The sequence below is a fragment of the Rhinoderma darwinii genome, chromosome 7 (assembly GCF_050947455.1).
Source record: "Rhinoderma darwinii isolate aRhiDar2 chromosome 7, aRhiDar2.hap1, whole genome shotgun sequence".
In the NCBI taxonomy this organism is placed as follows: Eukaryota; Metazoa; Chordata; class Amphibia; order Anura; family Rhinodermatidae; genus Rhinoderma; species Rhinoderma darwinii.
Window position 1 is genome coordinate 108,709,295 of NC_134693.1, and position 23,680 is coordinate 108,732,974.

A 23,680-nucleotide genomic window follows, 5' to 3' on the forward strand; every position below is an offset into this window, starting at 1 on the left:
CCGAGCCGTAGAAAGTCTATGGCTCGGGTTTTAAGGACCCTGACCGCTGGCCGTAAAAACACAGCCAGCGGTCGGGAACCAGTTAATGGCAGAGCGGGGAGATACCTCCCTGCTCTGCCGTAGTGTTCAGTGGCGTCCCGCTGTAGCAGCCATAGCGGCTGCTAGCGGAGCCTCGGGCCATGGTGGGGGCCCGTGCCGGCGGGCGACACGGGCCCCCTCATGCCGCGGGCCCCGTAGCAGCCGCTACTGCTGCTACGGCGGTAGTTACGCCACTGTATACAGGGATGATGGGGGTAATTTACAGGGATGATGGCTGGTATATACGGGGATGATGGGGGTTATATACAGGGATGATGGCAGGAGGTGCGAGTGCGGCGGACAGAAGGCGGCGATGATGAGAGTAGTAATCACCAGGTAATGTACATGTGTGTGTATACATCCAGTACATGTAGCCTCATCTATACCAAGTGTGCATGATCTGGAGGATAATCCCCATCATCCCTGTATATACCACACATCATGCCTAAGTAAACTCATCATCCCTTAATATACCATTGGGGCGGGCAAAATGGGGCGGACATTGGGGACACCTTGGACCAATAGGATGCCTGAAACGCCGGTATGTGGCAGTGCAGCGGAATATGAAAATACGCGTCTATATAGGTGACACGCTATGTCGTGTACGTGCAGCACACCACCCTCCCTCTCTTTACGGCTCTTTCTCCCAGATAGCGGTGCAGGCAGAAGGAGGAGGAGGGGTGATGAAACACATGTCAGAAGCTGATAACCAACCGGCCTCCTGGAGACACTGCAAGCCGTAGACCCCACGGGCTAGTGGTCCAGAAACGAGAAGAGAAGCCCCGGAACGTTGTAGTCATTGAAGCCCTGCGGGCGGCGCTGTGTCAGTGTCGGAGAACACACAGGTTCTCAGGATCTTAAAGGAACACGCTGCATTAAACGAGTCACACAGAGGCCACCATGGGACGGAGGGACTTGTGGGTGTTTGGAGCTGTTGTTCTCACTTTCCTGCATGTTTCTCTATCGTCAAAACTGAATGTCCCCAAAGTTCTGCTGCCCTTCACCCGGGGGACCCGAATTAACTTCACCCTGGAGGTCACAGAGGGCTGCTACAAGTGGTAAGTGCCCCCCATGATTATACTGGAGCCTGGGTCATACAGTGATTGCACCCTCTGCTGTCATGTATTACATTATGGCTATGCCATGAGTCTGCCATATTGGATAGTAAACTATGGGCATATATGGTCCGCAGTATATGGCGACTTTTGACTATGTGGTAAGTCATTCATTTGTACGGTGTCACCGGCCTGAGCTCCATTCTGGTGGCGGTAACTTTGTTGACACAATCACATATCACACATCACGCTCCGTTATACGTAAAGATCTATCAGTGTTATTCTCTTTATTCTCTGGTGACAGATATATGCCATAAATGTCTGATAGATGCGGGTCCCAGCTCTGCCACTCGCACATATCTTAGAAACAAGGGTCACCCAACCTCCGTCCCACCTGGTGAGGCGTCCACCGTATCCTGGCAGCGAATGAATGAAGGGTGATCGTGGATGTGCGTGGCTCTGTCTATCAATTCCTATGGGAGTTGCGGAAACCGCAAAACCCGCTTGCTCGTCTGTTTATGTGACTCATAGGAAACAATAGAGAGAGAGAGCCGCGCACATGCAGGACCACCTATTCATTCATTCCCCGCCGAGATGCAGTGGACGCCTTACCAGGCTAGACAGGGGTCGGGGGACCGCCGTTCTCGAGACCGGTGCGGGTCCCACATCTTTCAGATGTTTATAGCATATCCTTTTGATATGCCATAAATGTCTAAGGTAGGAATATCCCTTTAAGGCCTTATTCACACGAACGTGTTTTACGTGATTTTCACACGCGTCGCACAGACCTATGTTAGTCAATGGGGCCGTTCAGACAGTCCGTGATTTTCACGCAGCGTATGTCCGCTGCGTAAAACTCACGACATGTCCTATTCTTGGCCGGTTTTCACGCGTCACGCACCCATTAAAGTCAATGGGTGCGTGAAAATCGCAAACGGCACACGGAAGCACTTCCGTGTGTCGCGCGTGATTCGCGCAACAGTAGTTAAAGAAATGAAGGAAAAAATAAAAGCACCTCCTTCATTTCTCCCTGTAACCTGTCATTTACAGCGTGATCTCGCGAGATTACGCTTTGCTCTGCTGTAAGTACCACAGAAACGTTGACGAAGTGCCGGGATTGTGAATAGACATCCCGTCCTGGCTGAAAGGAATGTCTATTCACTGTCTAAACACTTCAGGAACGTTAATATGTCAGTATAAGACAGCACATAGTGAATAACGCAGTGTCACTATGCACTGACTAAATGAATGGAGAGAAGTGCATGACGCTGATTGGTCAGCGTCATACACTTCTCTGTACAACGCCCACTTGGGTATTAAGAAATTAATTAGGGTATGTTCACACACAAACGTACAATACGTCTGAAAGTGCACGCGTTTTTTGCGGCGTCCATTACGGATGTAATTGGAGCTGTTTTTCAATGAAGTCAATGAAAAACGGTTCCAATTACGTCCCAAGAAGTGACATGCACTCCTTTGAGGCGCCCGTCTTTTTACACGCCGTCTTTTGACAGCGGCGCGTAAAAAAAAAGCCCGTCTTCACAGAACACCGTAAGACCCATTGAATTCAATGGGCAGATGTTTGCCGACAGTTTGGAGCTGTTTTTTTCGGCCGTAATTCCAGGCGAAAAAAGCCTGAATTACGTCCGTAAATAGGGCATGTGAACATACCTTTATCATAAAGCTAAAATCGCTCATAAAGTGGTAAAAATAGATCGTTTTTCTAAATAAAAAGCACTGCTGTCACCTACATTATAGCGCCGACCTTCTTATGTAGGAGATACGGCACTTATAATGTGGTGACAGAGTCTCTTAAATAACAGCATGCAATGTCAATCAGCTGCTTCAAAGGCCAGCAAGATATTGTCGTGTATTAAAAGAGGCATGGACTCGCGGGACAGGGATGTAATATTACCACTTTACAAAGCATTAGTGAGGCCTCATCTAGAATATGCAGTTCAGTTCTGGGCTCCAGTTCATAGAAAGGATGACCTGGAGTTGGAAAAAATACAAAGAAGAGCAACGAAGCTAATAAGAGGCATGGAGAATCTAAGTTATGAGGAAAGATTAAAAGAATTAAACCTATTTAGCCTTGAAAAAAGACGACTAAGGACGGACATGATTAACTTATATAAATATATTAATGACCCTCCGTCTGGAGAAAAAAAGGTTCAACCTGCAGAGGCGACAAGCCTTCTTGAGGGTATGTTCACACGCACTGTTTTCAGACGTAATTCGGGCGTTTTACGCCTCGAATTACGCCTGAAAAAACGACCCTAATACGCCTACAAACGTCTACCCATTGCCTGCAATGGGTTTTACGATGTTCTGTTCCCACGAGCCTTTATTTTATGCGGCGCGTAAAATGATGGGTCGTCAAAAGAAGTGCAGGACACTTCTTGGGACGTTTTTGGAGCCGTGTTTCATTGACTCCATTGAAAAACAGCTCCAAAAACGGCCGTAAAAAACGACGCGAAAAACGCCAGTTGTTAAAAAAACTTCTGAAAATCAGGAGCTGTATTCGCCTGAAAACAGCTCTGTATTTTCAGACGGTTTTGCTCACTGCGTGTGAACATACCCTTAGGGTATGTGCACACGATAACAGCTCCTGAATTTCAGACATAATTGCATGTACTCGCATTTTGCGGGGCGTCTTTTACGGACGTAATTTGGAGCTGTTCTTCATTGGAGTCAATGAAAAACGGCTCCAATTACGTGTCCTGCACTTCTTTTGACGAGGCTGTAATTTTACGCGCCGTCTTTTGACAGCGACGCGTAAAAAGACAGGTCGTCGGCAAAGTACATCGTAAAGCCCAATGAAAGTAATGGGCAGATGTTTGCCGACGTATTGGAGCCGTTTTTTCAGACGTAATTCTAGGCGTAAAACGCCTCCATTACGTCTGAAATTAGGTCGTGTGAACCCAGCCTTAGGCCCCATGCACACGAACGTAAAAACACCCGTAATCACGGGCCGTAATTATGACCCGTAATTACGGGCCCATAGACTTCTATTGGCCACGGGTACCTCCCCGTATGCTTTCGGGAAGGGGCCCGTGCCATTAAAAAATATAGAACATGTCCTATTTTAGGCCGTAATTACGGCACGGGCAGGCCCATAGAAGTCTATGGGGCTCCCGTAATTAGGGGTGACTACGTGTGTGTGCACCCGTGATTACGGGAGCGTTGCTAGGCGACGTCAGGGGATAGTCACTGTCAAGGGTGCTGAAAGAGTTAAACGATCGGCAGTAACTCTTTCAGCACCCGGGACAGTGGCTACCGATCACAATATTGATCAACGTGTAAAAAAAAAAAAACTACCCAGAACTCCCTGCTTCTTCCTCCAGTCCGGCCTCCCGGGATGACGTTTCAGTCCAAGTGACGGCTGCAGCCAATCACAGGCCAATCACAGGCTGCAGCGGTCACATGGACTGTCGCGTCATCCAGGGAGGTCGGGCTGGATGTCGAAAGAGGGATGCATCACCAAGACAACGGCCGGGTAAGTATGAATTTCTTTTACTTTTGCTGCGGAAAGGGCTGTCCCTTCTCTCTATCCTGCACTGATAGAGAGAAGGGGCTGCCGATTAGTGTAGTGCAATTTTGCAGCGAAAACGTGCCCGTAAATACGGGTGGAATACTGGTGACACCGGACCCGTATTTACGGGCACGGGTCCCTAAATACTGGTGCAATACGGGTCGAATACGTGTGACCAAGGACCCGTATTTACGGAAGGAAAAAAATAAGTTTGTGTGCATGAGGCCTTAGGGTATGTTCACACGGCCTATTTACGGACGTAATTCGGGCGTTTTTGCCCCGAATTACGTCTGAAAATAGCGCCTCAATAGCGCTGACAAACATCTGCCCATTGAAAGCAATGGGCAGACGTTTGTCTGTTCACACGAGGCGTATATTTACGCGCCACTGTCAAATGACGGCGCGTAAATAGACGCCCGCGTCAAAGAAGTGACCTGTCACTTCTTTGGCCGTAATTGGAGCCGTTATTCATTGACTCCAATGAATAGCAGCGCTAATTACGCCCGTAATGGACGCGGCGTTCAAGCGCCTGCACATGCCGGTACGGCTGAAATTACGGGGATGTTTTCAGGCTGAAACATCCCCGTAATTTCAGCCGTAACGGACGCCCTCGTGTGAACATACCCTAACTGTGAGAACTGTGGAATAGTCACAGAAGCAGCTGGTCACAGCAGGAACAGCAGATCGCTTTAAAAAACACTTAGATAATTTCCTAGTACCTTTTTTTTGTTTCATCCCTTCCCTTTTCCCATCCCTTGGTTGAACTTGATGGACATGTGTCTTTTTTCTACCGTACTAACTGTAAGGGTATGTTCACACGCACTGTTTTCAGACGTAAAACTGGCTTTTTACGCCTCAAATCGCGCCTGAAAAAACGGCTCCATTACGCCTACAAACATCTGCCCATTGCTTTCAATGGGTTTTATGCTGTTCTGTTCCCACGAGGTGTAATTTTACGCGTCGCTGTCAAAAGGCGCATAAAAAGACGCCCGCGTCAAAGAAGTGCATGTCACTTCTTGGGCCGTTTTTGGAGCTGTTTTTCATTGACTCCATTGAAAAACAGCTCCAATAACGGACGTAAAATACGCCGTGAAAAACGCGAGTACTTACAAAAACGTCTGTTTATGGCTCCCCATAAAGGCTGGATTCACACAAGCACATTACGTCCGTAATGGACGGACGTATTTCGGCCGCAAGTCCCGGACCGAACACAGTGCAGGGAGCCGGGCTCCTAGCATCATAGTTATGTACGACGCTAGGAGTCCCTGCTTCTCCGTGGAACTACTGTCCCGTACTGAAAACATGATTACAGTACGGGACAGTTGTCCTGCAGCGAGGCAGGGACTCCTAGCGTCGTACATAACTATGATGCTAGGAGCCCGGCTCCCTGCAGTGTGTTCGATCCGAGACTTCCGGCCGAAATACGTCCGTCCATTACGGACGTAATGTGCTCATGTGAATCCAGCCAAACAGTAACAGCTCCGTAATTTCAGACGTATTTTGCTACTGCGTGTGAACACACCCTTAGGGTATGTTCACACGCCTTATTTACGGACGTAATTCAGGCCTTTTTCGCCTGGAATTACGGCCGAAAAAACGGCTCCAAACCGTCGGCAAACATCTGCCCATCGAAATTCAATGGGTCTTACGGTGTTCTGTGCAGACAGGCTTTTTTATTAGACGGCGCGTAAAAAGACGGCCGCCTCAAAGAAGTGCATGTCACTTCTTGGGACGTAATTGGAGCCGTTTTTCATTGACTCCATTGAAAAACAGCTCCAATTACGTCCGTAATGGACGCCACGAAAAATGCGTGCACTTGCAAAAACATCTGAAATTCAGGAGCTGTTTTCGCCTGAAAACAGCTCCGTAATTTCAGACGTATTTTACGGTTGCGTGTGAACATACCCTTACTATGTAACTTTTTGTAACTTATTTTGCGTTTCTGCCTCAGAATTGTATCTGACAATTTTATAAAAAAAACAAACCGCTGCATAAAACCGCACCTATTTTCGCATCAAAAAGTAAAAACGCACCATTAACTTAGGACCCTTACCTGTGGAATTACCTGCGGTTTTGATGCTGATTTTCCGCATGAAGTTCCGCAACGTGTGCGTTTAGCCTTATTGCATCAATATTTATATAAAACCCATTCAGTTGTCTCTATGGATTATAACCTTCAATGGATATTGAAATAGTAATGCAAAGTGTGTGTATAGTCCAATAATAGTCCTATTCTCCAAATAATCAATCATTTCCGGTTACTGTAAGTCTACATGCATACATTGCGTAATTTGGTGCAGAAAAAACCGCTTCTAAACCGCAGATGAATGCAGGTAAAATCCGTACTTTGGCCTCATGCACACGGCCGTGCCCGTAATCTCGGCCCGGCCAGCCACTGACGCCCGCGAGCCCTGGCCCGCATTTTCGGCCCCCGTTCTCCCATACAAAGTATGGGAGCACGGCCAGTAAAACGCAAAAGATAGAACATGTTCTATCTTTTGCGGTACAGCTCTATGGCACGGACACCTATCCATAGCGATACGGAATGGTGTCCGCGGCCAATAGAACTGAATGGGTCCGTAATTGGGGCCTTAATGGTGCATTTTTTTAATGCGTTTTTAGAGACGTACTTGATGCGAAAACAGGTGCGGTTTTTATTTTGGTGTGTTTTTTTAATTTTTTTTATAAACTTGCAGAGACAATTCTGAGGTGGAAACGCAAAATAAATTGACATGCTGCAGATTTTAATGTACGCACCACAGGTCAATTTACGTGCAGGGAAAATTCTGCAGCGTGTAGATGAGATTACTTGAAATCTCATTTATTTTGCTGGTACTTTTTTACGCTGCGGATTTACCACAGGACAATATATGCGCGTCAAATCTGCACGTAATTCACATCATATGCATTTGGCCTAAGAGTGTATTCACATGGTGCTGTTTTTGTCATGTGGCCAAAACCTGCACCGAAAAAAGCATACGTTTTTACTGCGCTAACTGCAAAACCGCATGTTAATGAATGGGGTCGTTCAGACTGTCAGTGAATTTCAGGCAGCGTTTGTCCGCTGCGTAAAACTCACGACATGTCCTATATTTGCCCGTGTTTCGCGCAGCATGCATCCATTGAAGTCAATGGGTGCGTGCAAATCACGCTTGGCACACGGAAGCACTTCCGGGTGCCGCGTGTGGTGCGCGCTACAGCAGTAAAAAGTATGAATCAAAACAGAAAAGCACCATGTGCTTTTCTGTTTGTAAACATAAAACCAGAGGGTCATCATGATGCCGGCTGCGCGAAAATCACGCAGCCGCACACCATATGCTGATGCCACACGGACATTTTGCGCGTGCAGAACGCACATGCTCGTGTGAACCTGGCCTAATGCTGAGACTGTATTCCGATTGTCCCAGTTTAAACCTAGCCCATAAGGCCTTTTTCATACGAACGTGTGCGTTTTGCGCGCGCAAAAAACGATTCGTTTTTTTGCGCGTTGCAGTTCCGTGTGTCATCAGTGTTTGCTGCGTGGCTGCGTGATTTTCACGCATATTCCATCCTTATGTCACGCGGTTTTGATGTTTAGAAAAAGAAATGAAGGAGGTGGTTTTATTTTTACCTTAATTTCTTGATCTACTGTTGTGCGAATCACGCGCGACACACGGAAGTGCTTCCGTGTGCCGCACGTGATTTTCACGCACCCATTGACTTCAATGGGTGCGTGATGCGCTAAAAACGCCCAAGTATAGGACAAGTCGTGAGTTTTACGTAGCGGACACACGCTGCGTGAAAATCACGGACTGTCTGAACAGCCCCATTCACTAACATAGGTCCGTGCGACAATCACGCGCGTATCATGGACGTGAAACACGTTTGTGTGAATAAGGCCTTACTGTCTGATGGGTTGGAGTGTTAGGGAGTGGCGTTGAGTAAATTAATCATTCCTTTTAAGAGTTACAGGGGGGAAGTTTCATTTTTTTGGCGCTACGATGGTTTCCACATAGAGAAAATGTTGCTCTATGAGGAAGTACGAGGGGGGGGGGGGGGGAGTAGACTGATGAACTATGAACTCCTCCTTGTAACTACGATGCTGAAGTTGGTTTGTTTTTCGTCCAGTTTCTTATTCCGGGTTGAAGTTGGTTTCTTCTTCACATTTCCTGTATTTTTGTTTTTTTATCAATATATTATTGGGAATACTTATATTAATAATATATGTTGGTCTGTTCTGGCCAGAGGTGAAAGCAGACGATAAAAATAAAGAACACGGTCATCAAAGCGGACACTACAAAGTGATTTAAAGGGTTAAATGACTGGCCCACTGATCTCACTCTGTCAGCATACAGATGGGGATGCCCCACATCAAAGTCAGTAGTGTTCAGCCTTGCCCAAACAGGTTCTGGGCATGAAAGCTGGCATCAAATTGGTCAGACGGACACTTTTTACTGATTTGCAGTAACTTGTGTTTGTGAATGGTTAAATGACTTATGACCACTGATCTCACACTGCTGATAAACAGAAGGTGATGACCCGAATCAAAATCAGCAGAGGTCAGCCAGGCCCGAATAAGTTCTGGGCATCAAAGCTGGCATCAAAGTACACTACGCTATTGTTTCTGTGAGAAAAAAAAACCCGGAAACCTAGCGGAACGGAGGCAAACTTAGGGCTTATTTAGACGAACGTGTATTACGTCCGTGCAACGCGCAAGATTTTCACTCGCTTCGCACTGACCTATGTTAGTCTATGGGGCCGTGCAGACTGTACGTGAGTTTCACGCAGCGTGTGTCCGCTGCGTAAAACGCACGACATGTCCGATATTTGTGCCTTGTTCGCGCATCATTCACCCATTGAAGTCCATGGGTGCGTGAAAACCACGCATGTGACACGGAAGGACTTCCGTGTGATGCGCGTGATTCTCGCAACAGCAGTAAAAAGTATGAATGAAAACAGAAAAGCACCACGTGCTACAAACATACAAACAGAGTGTCATAATGATGGCGGCTGCGGGAAAATCACGCAGCCGCGCATCATACAGGGCTGACACATGGAGCTGTTAAGTGCCTTTTGCGCGAGCAAAACGCACACGCTCGTGTAAATCCGGCCTTATACCAACTGAAAGAGGCGAAATACAATTGGAATCAATGGTAATGCTAATGGAAGCGATAATTCCTGTTAATCTGTTCCTCTCATGGAAAGGTTGAACAGAACAGATGCCAGCGCTGATGTGAACAGGTCCTTATTAATAGACGTTTTCCCCATGATACTGTATATAATAAATAAAAAAATAGTTAAAATGTAAATAAGAAACGCAGTATGTGCACACACAAAATCAAAAACTTCTGAAATTACGGAGCTATTTTCATAGGAACACAGCTCCTGATTTTCAGCCGTTTTTTATTCAAATTCGTGTTTTTCGCTGCTTTTTTTACGGTCGTTTTTGGAGCTGTTTTTCTATAGAGTCAATGAAAAACGGCTCCAAAAACTTCTCAAGAAGTGTCCTGCACTTCTTTTTCGCAGGCCTCTTTTTACGCGCCGTTTTTTGAAAACGAGGAGTAAAAAAACACCCGGCCCGAACAGGATGCTGTATTTCCTTTTGAAATCAATGAGCAAATGTTTGTAGGCGTTCTGCTTCCGATTTTTCAGCGGTTTTTCAGGATGTTTACGGCCCGAAAAACGGCTGAAAATAGCCCGTGTGAACATACGGCCGAAAAATCGGAAGCAGAACGCCTCCAAACATCTGCCCATTGATTTCAATGGGAAAAACTGCGTTATTTTCCGACGGGGCGTTTCTTTAAGCGGCCGTTTTGAAAAAGGGCCGCGTAAAAAAACGCCTACGAAAAAGAAGTGCATGTCACTTCTTGAGCCGTTTTTCATTGACTCAATAGAAAAACAGCTCCAAAAACGGGCGTAAAAAATGCAGCAAAAACGCGAGTTGCTTGAAGAAATGGCTGAAAATCAGGAGCTGTTATCCCTTGAAAATAGCTCCATATTTTCAGACGTTTTTTGCTAAGAGTGTGAACATACCCTTTGGGTATGTTCACACGGCTTATTTTCAGACGTTTTTCGCGCCGTAAACACCCCGAAAAACAGCTGAAAATACGGGGGCTGAACGGCTCCAAACATCTGCCCATTGATTTCAAAGGGAAAAACGGTGTTCCATTCCCACGGGGCATTTTTTTTTACGTGCCGTCTGTAAAAATGGCGCGTAAAAAAATGCCCCATAGAAAAAGAAGTGCATGTCTCTTCTTGAGCCATTTTTCATTGACTCAATAGAAAGACCGCTACAAAAACGTCCGTAAAAAATTCAAGTTTCTTAAAAAAACGGCTGAAAATCAGGGGCTGTTTTCCCTTGAAAACCGCTCCGTATTTACAGCGTTTTTTCTGTTAAGCGTGTGAACATACCCTTAGGGAAAGTTCACATGTAGCGTAAATATTGCGTATTTTCCACAACGGATTGCGTTGTGTAAAATCCACAGCGTAATACCGTAGCAGCAGAGTGGATGAGATTTGAACAAATCCCATCCACACGCTGCGTAATAGATGAGCGGAAAAACTTCTCAGAAATTGACCTGCGGTCCGCAGCGTGCCAGTTGTATTTGCGTAATGTCTGCTTGTTTGTTTTACGGTTTTCCCCATTGAATTCAATGGGGAGGTAAAACCCACAACAAATAGCAGATGTTGCGATTTTGCCGCTAAACTCAGAAAACAAAACATAAAAAAGCTTATACAGAATTCTGTGCTTCTTCGTCCAGGCCGGACTCCTGCGATGACGTCTCATCTCGTGTGTCTGCTGCATCCAATTACAGTCTGCAGCGGTCACATGGGATGAAACGTCATCCAAGGAGGTAGGACGGCAGAGGGACGTGGCGCCGTGACTACGTAAGTACACACTTTTTTTTTTTTATATACGTTTTCCACAGCAGACATTCCAGCCGAAAAACTGTACCACAATTTGGTAAGGTTTTTCGCATGGAATTCCCTGCGGCTCCCAGGGCGGATATACCGTGTGCTTTTACGCAGCGTATCCGCCCTGTGTGAACAAACCCATAAACATTAAAATATACACTTATCCAGGGTTCACCCATATCTTTTGGGCATCTCTGTTTTGATCCACCTGCAGTTGCATTTCTCTGGACATGGAGATATTTTGTGCAACATTTTCCTTTTGCAGCATGACAAGATTATAAGGGAATATGGTGCAGACATTTCATTGGTAGCGGGTTTTGCTTCTGTGGTGATTTAAGACAAGCTGAAATGACATACTTCACTTATAGGGATTGTCTGGTTTCAGCACATGAATGTTATTCCACAGTTTTGAAGATCTCTGCTTGTTGTTTAGTAGAAACATTCAGTATTTTCTTATAGTAGGTGCTGCGATCGTTAGGCTGGGTTCACACAACCTATTTTCAGACGTAAACGAGGCGTATTATGCCTCGTTTTACGTCTGAAAATAGGGCTACAATACGTCGGCAAACATCTGCCCATTCATTTGAATGGGTTTGCCGACGTACTGTGCAGACGACCTGTCATTGACTCGTCGTCGTTTGACAGCTGTCATACGACAACGCGTAAAAATACAGCCTCGTCAAAAGAAGAGCAGGACACTTCTTTCAGACGTAATTTGAGCCGTTCTTCATTGAACTCAATGAAGCACAGCTCAAAATTTACGGCTGTCAGAGAAGCCTCGCAAAATGCGAGGAGGAGGAATTACGTCTGAAACGAGGCAGCTGTTTTCTCCTGAAAACAGTCTGTCATTTCAGCCGTAAAAGCCTCTCACCGTGTGCACATACCCTAAGAAGACACAGCTCTGATTCACATACTGTAACGAGCCGTGCACCTGTGTGTCCATCACGTGACCATGGACAGAATTGTATCCACTGGAAGTAAACAATGAATGTTACTACTCAATAACAACAAGCCGAGATTGTAAAATCAGTGAGGAATTAGGGTATGTGCACACGATAATGACAATTACGGCTGAAATTACGGAGCTGTTTTCAGGAGAAAACAGCTCCTGCATTTCAGACGTAATTGCTCGTACTCGCGTTTTGCGAGGCGTCAATTACGGCCGTAATTTGGAGCTGTTCTTCATTGAAGTCAATGAAAAACGGCTCAAATTACGTCCCAAGAAGTGTCCTGCACTTCTTTGACGACGCTGTTATTTTACGCGCCGTCTTTTGACAGTGACGCGTAAAATTACAGGTCGTCGGCACAGTATGTCGGCAAACCCATTGAAATGAATGGGCAGATGTTTGCCGATGTATTTGAGACGTGTTTTCAGGCGTAATTCGAGGCGGAAAACGCCTAGTTTGCTCCTGAAAATAGGTCGTGTGAACCCAGCCTCAAAGTGTAGGTAAACGTTTGACAAACTTTTGACGTGCCATAGTGACATGTCAGAAGTTTGGATTGGTGGGGGTCCGAGCACTGAGACCCCCACCAATCGCTAGAACGAAGCAACTGAAGCACTCGTGTCTGTTCGGCTTTTTCCGGAAAGACAATGTATCAGAGTTCGGGCTCATAGACCTAATATTGAGTCCGTACACGATACATTTATTTCCGTAAAAAAACGCACAGACACAAAGCAGCTGAGCACTCACACGAGCGCTTCAGCGGCTTCGTTCTAGCGATTGGTGGGGGTCTCAGTGCTCGGACCCCACCAATCCAAACTTCTGACATGTCACTATGGCATGTCAGAAGTTTGTCGTTTAGCTACACTTTAATACAGAAAGTATATTGGAGAATTGTATAACTTAATTAAACAAAAATAACAATAATTTGCTGAAACCGGATGACAACTTTTAAGTTAGTAGAATCTGTGAATAAGATCTCATTGGATATTTGTTTCCATCCGCCTCAAAAAAAAGAAACTATAATAATTTTTTTTAGGAGACGTTCAAGGTAGAAAAGAGAATTAATTTGAACATTTTCTGTAATGTGTTGTATTTGGGCAGTGATGCATGTGAGTGGTGGGGTCTGATTCAAGAAAACGCCACATCCCCTTCATTGGTTACAGCCACTTGTCTATATGGGTGGCTATGCCTGGTACTTATAGGGCTGAGCTGCAATACTGGACAAAGCCCACGGACAAGAGTGGCGCTGTTTCTGTTCTCATGCGCACGATTATTACAGATCCATAATACAGCGCTGTAGCCTGCTGCCTCTGATTTTATAGGCAATCTGTAATATATAAATAATTAGTTCTTCCCTAGAAGCATTGCTTTTGGAGGGGTAATATGATGCCTACTGATCTGTAATACGCCATTTGTAAGGACTCTGTCTGTGTACAGGGCCCATCCACTGGCAATGCTGTGTGCATGATACTGAAACGTTGTGTGTAAATGTCAGAACACCTTCCATTTACTGTATTATTATTTTTTTACCTGTATTTTTTATTAACACAAAGTAATACAAGTGTCCTTCTTTGCTCTTCATCTCTGCCGGTTAGTGCTGGTGGGAGGATGCAGCGTTACTAATATACAAACTACACCAGATGTAATGCCAGTCTGCCCGGTCTATGGTTCTAGTGTGTGCCCTCCCTGTATTTCTTCTTTGATTACATTTGGCCAGCTCTCATTATTACCTCCTGTCTGAACCCCGGATACAAGTCTGACTAATACTTCCTGTCTTCTTATTTGTGATGCATAACCGCTATCAAATCTGATTCAGACTTCCTATACTTGACATTTCACTGATTACTACTTTTTCCAACCTGCACCAACAAATAAACTTTAGATTAAAGTGTCTCTCCAACTAAGATCCCCCTCCCGATTTGACATGGGGCATGGAGAGGCGCTGGGCGCTACAGTTGCCAGGTTGTTCACTTTGGCCCGGCGTGCACCCTGCACCTCGCTCTTAGTTGTTTATGGAGTTTTCTCCAATTGTTAACATCACAATTTTAACCTTGCACCCAAAACACGTCGCGTAGGAAGGAAGAGCTGAACTATCTGCCAGCGAAAGACAATAGGGGAAGATTTATTAAAGGGCTTTTCCCACAAAACACGTTTCCCCTATCCATAGAATCGCTGGTGGTCCGACCGCTTGGACCCGAACAGTGATGTGGAGAACGGGGGGACCGAAGGTCCCCCGGAGGGCTCCATAAGAATGGAGCGTTGGTGCGCCATTCATTTCTATAGAGCTGCCGGAGACAGCGGTCCTGGAAGTCCCATAGAGATAAATGGAGCGCTGGTCGAGCATGCACACCAGCGCTCTGTTCTCATGAAGCCCTACAGGGGACTTTCGGTCCCCCGTTCCGTTCATCGCTGGGGGTCCAAGCAGTTGGACCTCCAGGAATCACACATGTATCCCCCTATGTCGATTAATGTGTTTATGGGAAAACCCCTTTAATATTGAATAAGACTAGACCAGACAGGCAGAAGCTGTGCCAAAGTAATCAGAGTGGTGCCCGCTGTATGATATATTTTGTGCATCTTTCTAGACAGGTTAGACACCTTTATCTAACTTATGCCAGCTCATGGCTGGTGTACTTTACACCACAACAATATGGCGCATGCCAGGAATAAACCTGGCACATTTTACTGCTGTATGTTCACACGGCTTATTCTTTCCGTAAACGGCTGAAAAACGGCCGAAAAATCTGAATCAGAGCGCCTCCGAACATCTGTCGATTGATTTCAATGGGAAAAACGGCGTTCTACTTCGACGGGCTGTTTTTTTACGCGGTCATTTTGGAAAACGGCCGCAAAAAAGAAGTGCATGTCACTTCTTGAGCCGTTTTTCATTGACTCTATAGAAAAACAGCTCCGAAAACGCGAGTTGCTAAAAAAACAACTGACAATCAGGAGCTCTTTTCCCTTGAAAACAGCTCCGTATTTTCAGACGTTTTTAATTTTGTGTGTGCACGTACCCTAATGATCTTGGGATTTTTTTTTTCAAAGTTTGGCCTAGGCTCTTATTTCCAGTGAAGGGTAATGTTAATGCTACAGCATACAAACACATTTCAGATTTGTATGCTTTCTTTTTCCATCATGACTGTCCACCAGTGCGCATAGCGAGGTCCATAAAGAATAAAGGAAGACTTTTCTAAAAAAAAAGGTGTGCGGGGCGTATGGGAAGGGGCCACCCCCCCCCGACAAATTTACTATAATTTACGCCTGAACTTGGTGTCAGTTCTAGAGCAAATCTATGCCACCTTGTATTGAAGTTTGTGGCGTACAAACAGCCTCTTAATAAATTTAACACATTTTACTCCTGCCTAGTACTGCCGTATGAAACACTGGTCTTAGTAAATATGGGCCATGATTTGATGAGTTTGTTGTGGAGGAACTCTGGTGGCTGCTCAGAGCGCTGACCTCAACCCCATCGAACATCTTAAAGGGAACCTGACCCCAACATTTCACCTATTAACCTCCACTCATCACTCACTGGCCGCTGCTGTCAAAAGTTCATTGCAGTTATCCATTCTCCTAAACTCCTCCCCCGACCGTAAATAACGGTCTGCAAACACTTTGCGCCTTTTATGGTAATAATCCGGTGTCTCGTTCGTTCCTCTTCTTATGTCCGCCCACCGCCAAAAACTGGCCCGCCCTGAATGCCGAATGGTTGAGTCTGAGATGGTGCGCATTAGCCCATCATGGTCCAACACACATCCATGCTTCGTCCAAGCCTCAGATCTAGTTAATGCACATGCACCACTATGAACACTAAGCACAAGACATCGATGCGCAAGCGTGGGATTTCGTGTGTGCCGGTGGGAGGTGAGAAGCTGTCAATCGAAAGTAGGAAGGCGGGGTTAACTTGGAAAGGCTTGAGGAATGAAGATATGACTCTTTTCAAATGAAGATATGACTCTTTTATGCTCATTCGCATACGGCACGGGAACACTAAAAAACGGAATACTAAAGGTACAGAGCCGACTAAGAAGATAATTATAGGTTACATCAAAATGATTTTTCACCCACTTCCACCAGGTATTGCTGGTTTAATAGGTGAAATGCTGGTGACAGGTTCCCTTTAAGAATTAATTGGAACGCCGATTGTTAGCCAGACCTTCTCATCCAACATAAGTGTCTGACCACACAAATGCTCTTTTAACTGAATGGGCACAGATTCCCACAGACACACTCCAAAATCTAGAGGAAAGCCTTCCCCGAAGTTTTAGCCGTAAAAAGTGGCCGAACTCCATATTAATGCCCATGGTTTTAGGTGGCTGGATGTCCAACAAGCTTACTGTATATATGTGTGATGGTCTGGTGACCACATACATTTGGCCATATAGTGTATATGGTTTCTATTGAAAAGGTTCTTACGTAAATAAGATTTTTGCGATAAAATATAGCTTCCACAATACAGACCATTATACACTGTTCCATAATCCCATTTAACTTCCTACTGCTGTCCCATGTGTACACAAGTCTGGAACTCCTGACCACAAGGGATTGCAAACTACTTTAAAAGCTTACCACAGGCATTCTGTATTTATTTTTTTCCCTGAAGGCTGGCAGCGGACCAAATTGTTGTACAATCATTTCCTTCTCTTGATCTAAACAGACAAGTGAATTTGTCAAGCTGGCCGTACAGTTCAGACAGCTGTCGGCCAAACGCCTGTACAGCCGGCAGTTAAGGTGGTCTTACACTGGACCGTGTAAACGAGCGCGGATCCACGATACAGCCTGTTGATCATTGCTCGTTTGCTCCTTTCACAAGGAGCTAGTACAAACGCTCGTTACTACGATCGCTTGTCCCTAGACATTTCTATCATGTTTACACAGGGCAACAATCAGGAACGAGTGCTCTGCGAACACTCGGTTGCCCAATAGTTGTCAGGTGTAAAAGGCCCCTTATTCTGTCTAAGGCCCTATTCAGACGACCGGGTTACTAGGCTGCGTGGCGGGCCGTTTATTTTACCGACCGTAGTAAGAGTAATGGACCCCAAATGGGGATATTCACATGGCCGATTTTTTGACGGCCCCGTAAACCAGGCCATCAAAACATGGAACATGCCCTGTTTTGGGCTGTTTTCCCAGCCGCACGGCTCCCATAGAAGTCTATGGGGCTGTGTAAAGCACGACCGTCACTTGAATGTGCTCAGAGTGACAGCCGTGTCTTCCGCCGCTCGCTCTCTCCTCCTCCATAGTGCAGAGTGCATGTGAGGAGGATGAGTTTTGCCATTCTGACTTGCTGAGGTGTGTAGTGCTGCATTCGGGGGGGGGGGGGGGGGTCTGTGTATCTACAGAGGGCAGTGTGTGGCATTATCTACAGAGGGCAGTGTGTGGCATTTGTCAAAAATTGTCAAATGAAACTCATCCGTTTTTACAACGGACAGGGAAAACAGCTGATGCATAACGGGTCATAATCGGCTGTTAAATACAGAAACACAACCCAGAACGAATGCAAAACGGCTGAGAAAAACTGACCAAAATGGCCGTTTTTATGGAGCCTAAGGCTACGATCACACGACAGTGAAAACCCTCAGAACAGTGCGGTTCTATGGGTGTATTTACATGGCTGTTTTTTTATCGGCCCGTGAGTATTGGCTGTCAAAAAATAGGTCATGTCCTTTTTTTGGCTGTTTTCACGGTCAGATGGCTCCCATAGAAGTCAATGGATCAGTTTTTACGGCCGTATTTTAGGAAACAATCCTTGTAACGGTCGGTAAAAACTGATTCTGGCTGAGGACTTCCCGCACACAGCGCTACTTTGAACGCTGAGTCCGGGGACGCCCTTGACATTACTGTCCATATAAGGACAGTGATGTCGAGCTTTCGACAATGGAATACCCGACCAGAGCATCGCAAGATCTCTGGCCGGGGACTTCAGTCTTGTAGATAGCTCCCCCCTGCCTGAAGATAGCTGCTCCCCATCCCCCGTAGATAGCGCCACTGTAGCTTCCTGTAGGAGCGGAATCCCCGCTCTGGCAGGGGATTCCACTCCTGGAGAAGCCCCCGGGGGTCACTATCCATATATGGACAGTGACGTCAAGGGGTTACTCCTGGAGTGGAATACCCGGTCCACTCTGGCAGGAGATTCCGCTCTCCTAACGTCTCTGTCCATATATGGACAGAGATGTTAGGGACTCTGTCTATGAGGAATCCCTGGGCGAGGGATTCTGCTCCTACAGTGAGCTACAGTGGCGCTATCTACATGGGAGGGAGGTGGTATCTACAAGGTGGTTGCTATATGGGGGGTGTGGCACTATCTACAGGGGACACTGGCACTATCTACATGAGCACTGATGCACTATCTTCATGGGCACTATGAGGGTTATGGCACTATCTACAATGGGTATTGTGGCACTATGTGGTCACTGGCACTTTATATGTGGGCACTGTGTTACTAGCCCTTATATATTTCTGTCACAGCAAGCGTTTAAAATCATGACATATTACATGCATACCTTCCAACCGTTCCTTTTTCACAGGATTGTCTGTGGCACTATCGTACTATGGGGGCACTCGCACTTTATATGTGGGCACTGTGGCACTATGTGGGCATTATTTACAGTGGGCACTGTGGCATTATCTACGGTGGGCACTGTGGCACTATGTTGGCATTATTTACAGTGGGCACTGTGGCATTATCTACGGTGGGCACTGTGGCACTATGTGGGCATTATGTACTGTGGGACTATCTACAGGGACGTTGCAGAACTATTTACATGGGCACACTGTGGTGTTTTAAGGGGTTTGGGACAAAATGAAATCCACCCTTTTTTTTTTTTTTAACGGCCATAAAAACAGATGAGACGGACTGGAAATGGATGAAAGTTTAGAGACACACATACACACTGATGCAAAATGGCCGTGAAAAATCTGACAGTTGTGTGAATGTAGCTCCCCCATACCCATGCACGCTCGGCTGAGTGTGATTGTCTCTCATTAGGAAGAAGGGAGAAAGCCCCTGCCTGACTCCTCTGACAGCGGCTGATCTCCTTGCAAACAAAAAAGTCGGACATTTTGGAATTGAACATGCCTGACCCTTAGGCCGGATTTACATGAGCGTGTGCGTTTTGCGCGTGCAAAAGGTACTTAACAGCTCTGTGTGTTAGCCCCGTATGATGCGTGGCTGCGTGATTTTCGCGCAGCCGCCATCATTATGACACTCTGTTTGTATGTTTGTAGCACGTGGTGCTTTTCTGTTTTCATTCATACTTTTAACTGCTGTTGCGCGAATCACGCACGTCACACGGAAGTGCTTCCGTGTGCTGCGCGTGATTTTCACGCACCCATTGACTTCAATGGGTGCGTGATGCGCGAACAACGCACAAAATATAGGACATGTCGTGAGTTTTACGTAGTGGACACACGCTGCGTGAAACTCACGGACTGTCTGAACGGCCCCATAGACTAACATAGGTCCGTGCGAGGCGCGTGAAAACCATGCGCGTTGCATGGACGTATATCATGTTTGTCTAAATAAGCCCTTATGTCCCCCGACATCCGGGGAAGAAGGGACAGGACGCTGTTTTACCTAACCCGCAGGATAACCAGAAGAAAAGGGCACAACATAAATAACGAGAGCAAAAATAATTCCTTTATTGTAGGAGTCCGACATAGAGTAAGGATTAGCTAAAACAGACTAAATCCTCAATTATGAAATTCCAGCAAACAACATCCAGACCAACACATCGGGGCTGGAGTATTACAATGCATGAAAATCAGATAAAACACAATACATTACCGATTATGTAGCTTTAGCAAACAACATCCAGGTCGTCACTTCATCTGTGAAGCCCCGATTCAGCCAAGCCAGGAGTCCCAGATAATCAGGAAAATTCCTGGGCAGTGCGTCCTCTCCACAGGCAAGACTTCTGACAAGGTTCCGGAAAGTTTCTGCTATTATACTATAATAAAAACTTACACCCATGTAACTAGATTACACGAGCCTTATAATTTTCATTAAACAATGGTAACGTGCTTGACATTAACACTTTCAGGACCAAGGGTCATCGATGCCTCAATGACCAGGCCTGAATTTAATGTTTTGGCATACGTTCTTTAACTTTTGTACTTTGGATAACTTACGGTAACCATTTTTTAGCTAACTAACCTACTATTCTTGCCTGTCTATTCTAACACTAAGGGGGAGTTCACACTGAGTTTTTTGACGCGGAAACCGCCTTGCAAAACGCGCCAAAAAACGGCTGAAAATGCCTCCCATTGATTTCAATGGGAGGCGGAGGCGTTTATTTCCCCTGTGCGGAAAAACCGTCTCGCGGGGAAAATAAGGGACATGCCCTAGCTTTGGGCGTATACGCCTCTGACCTCCCATTGTCATCAATGGGAGGCAGAGAAAGCGTATTTCGCAGCGTTTTTTGCCCCGGCGCTCAAGGGCCACGGGCGAAAAACGCAGTGAAAATCAGCGTGCAAGCAGAGCAAAATCTGCCTCAAAATTCTGAACGGAATCTTGAGGCAGATTTTCCGCCTGCAAAAAACACAGTGTGAATCCAGCCTAAGGGGCACAGGCATATCAAAGTATATGCTTTCTATATGCTCTATAAATATATATATATATATATATATATATATACACTACCGTTCAAAAGTTTGGGGTCACCCAGACAATTTTGTGTTTTCCATGAAAACTCACACTTATATTTATCAAATGAGTTGCAAAATGACTAGAAAATATAGTCAAGACATTGACAAGGTTAGAAATAATGATTTTTATTTTAAATAATAATTTTCTCCTTCAAACTTTGCTTTCATCAAAGAATGCTCTATTTGCAGCAATTACAGCATTGCAGACCTTTGGCATTCTAGCTGTTAATTTGCTGAGGTAATCGGGAGAAATTTCAGCCCATGCTTCCAGAAGCCCCTCCCACAAGTTGGATTGGCTTGATGGGCACTTCTTGCGTACCATACGGTCAAGCTGCTCCCACAACAGCTCTATGGGGTTGAGATCTGGTGACTGCGCTGGCCACTCTATTACAGATAGAATACCAGCTGCCTGCTTCTTCCCTAAATAGTTCTTGCATAATTTGGAGGTGTGCTTTGGGTCATTGTCCTGTTGTAGGATGAAATTGGCTCCAATCAAGCGCTGTCCACAGGGTATGGCATGGCGTTGCAAAATGGAGTGATAGCCTTCCTTGTTCAAAATCCCTTTTACCTTGTACAAATCTCCCACTTTACCAGCACCAAAGCAATCCCAGACCATCACATTACCTCCACCATGCTTGACAGATGGCGTCAGGCACTCTTCCAGCATCTTTTCAGTTGTTCTGCGTCTCACAAATGTTCTTCTGTGTGATCCAAACACCTCAAACGTCGATTAGTCTGTCCATAATACTTTTTTCCAATCTTCCTCTGTCCAATGTCTGTGTGCTTTTGCCCATATTAATCTTTTCCTTTTATTAGCCAGTCTCAGATATGGCTTTTTCTTTGCCACTCTGCCCTGAAGGCCAGCATCCCGGAGTCGCCTCTTCACTGTAGACGTTGACACTGGCGTTTTGCGGGTACTATTTAATGAAGCTGCCAGCTGAGGACCTGTGAGGCGTCTATTTCTCAAACTAGAGACTCTAATGTACTTGTCTTGTTGCTCAGTTGTGCAGCGGAGCCTCCCACTTCTCTTTCTACTCTGGTTAGAGCCTGTTTGTGCTGTCCTCTGAAGGGAGTAGTACACACCGTTGTAGGAAATCTTCAGTTTCTTGGCAATTTCTCGCATGGAATAGCCTTAATTTCTAAGAACAAGAATAGACTGTCGAGTTTCACATGAAAGCTCTCTTTTTCTAGCCATTTTGAGAGTTTAATCGAACCCACAAATGTAATGCTCCAGATTCTCAACTAGCTGAAAGGAAGGTCCGTTTTATAGCTCCTCTAAACAGCAAAACTGTTTACAACGGTGCTAACATAATTGCACAAGGGTTTTCAAGTGTTTTCTAATCATCCATTAGCCTTCTAACACAGTTAGCAAACACAATGTACCATTAGAACACTGGAGTGATTGGTTGCTGGAAATGGGCCTCTATACACCTATGTAGATATTGCATTAAAAAGCAGACGTTTGCAGCTAGAATAGTCATTTAGCACATTAAGGGTATGTTCACACGGCAGCGTCCGTAACGGCTGAAATTACGGGGATGTTTTCAGGAGGAAACATCCCCGTAATTTCAGCCGTAACGGCATGTTCAGGCGCTTGAACACCGCGTCCATTACGGACGTAATTGGCGCTGCTTTTCATTGGAGTCAATGAATAACGGCTCCAATTACGCCCCAAGAAGTGACAGGTCACTTCTTTGACGCGGGCGTCCATTTACGCGCCGTAATTTGACAGCGGCGCGTAAATATACGCCTCGTGTGAACAGACAAACGTCAGCCCATTGCTTTCAATGGGCAGATGTTTGTCAACGCTATCGAGGCGCATTTTTCGAACGTAATTCGGGGCAAAAACGCCCGAATTACGTCCGTAATTAGTGTGTGTGAACATACCCTAACAATGTATAGAGTGTATTTCTGATTAATTTAATGTTATCTTCATTGAAAAAAACTGCTTTTCTTGCAAAGATAAGGAAATTTCTAAGTGACCCTAAACTTTTGAACGGTAGTGTGTGTGTGTGTGTGTATGTGTATATATATATATATATATATATGTATATATGTATACACACACACACACACACACACACACACACACAAACACACACACTTTCTCTGCAGTCTCCTTCTCTCTGAAACACTGTGACCTGTGAGTGAAGGAGGCTGAGAGGAGAGGACAAGCACGAAAAGTTCGTTTTAGAAACAAACTTTTAAGAGATTACCATGATTCGTTAATCATAGTGATCACATGCTCAGAAGCCGAACCAATTGGTTCGGCTATCGGTGAGCAGGTTGCAGGGGTGCCGGGGACACTGAAAGTGTCGGAGTCAGAGCGCTCTCCGCAGCGCAATGCCGGGACTGTAAATTCATGTCCTGGCTGCATGGGGCATATGTGACTAGGATGTGAATCTACATATTAGTGGGGAGAATGGGTTAAAAGAACAGTTTTTAGACACTGGCCAGGCATCCATAACCGTCTGAGTTAACTCCTTAATCTTCAAACACACAAATATTGCTTGGAGACAGCATGGAATGTC

General features: G+C 45.6%; 1 protein-coding gene across 1 annotated transcript in view; it reads left to right on the top strand.

Moving 5' to 3' along the window:
* The first annotated feature begins 651 nt into the window (after positions 1-651).
* NUP210 (nucleoporin 210) overlaps positions 652-23,680 on the top strand; it is a 149,679-nt gene continuing 126,650 nt past the window's right edge. The window contains exon 1 of the mRNA XM_075833805.1: positions 652-1,136. Within this exon, the coding sequence (XP_075689920.1) occupies positions 979-1,136 (158 nt within the window). The 5' untranslated portion in view covers positions 652-978. The remainder of the gene's footprint in view (positions 1,137-23,680) is intronic.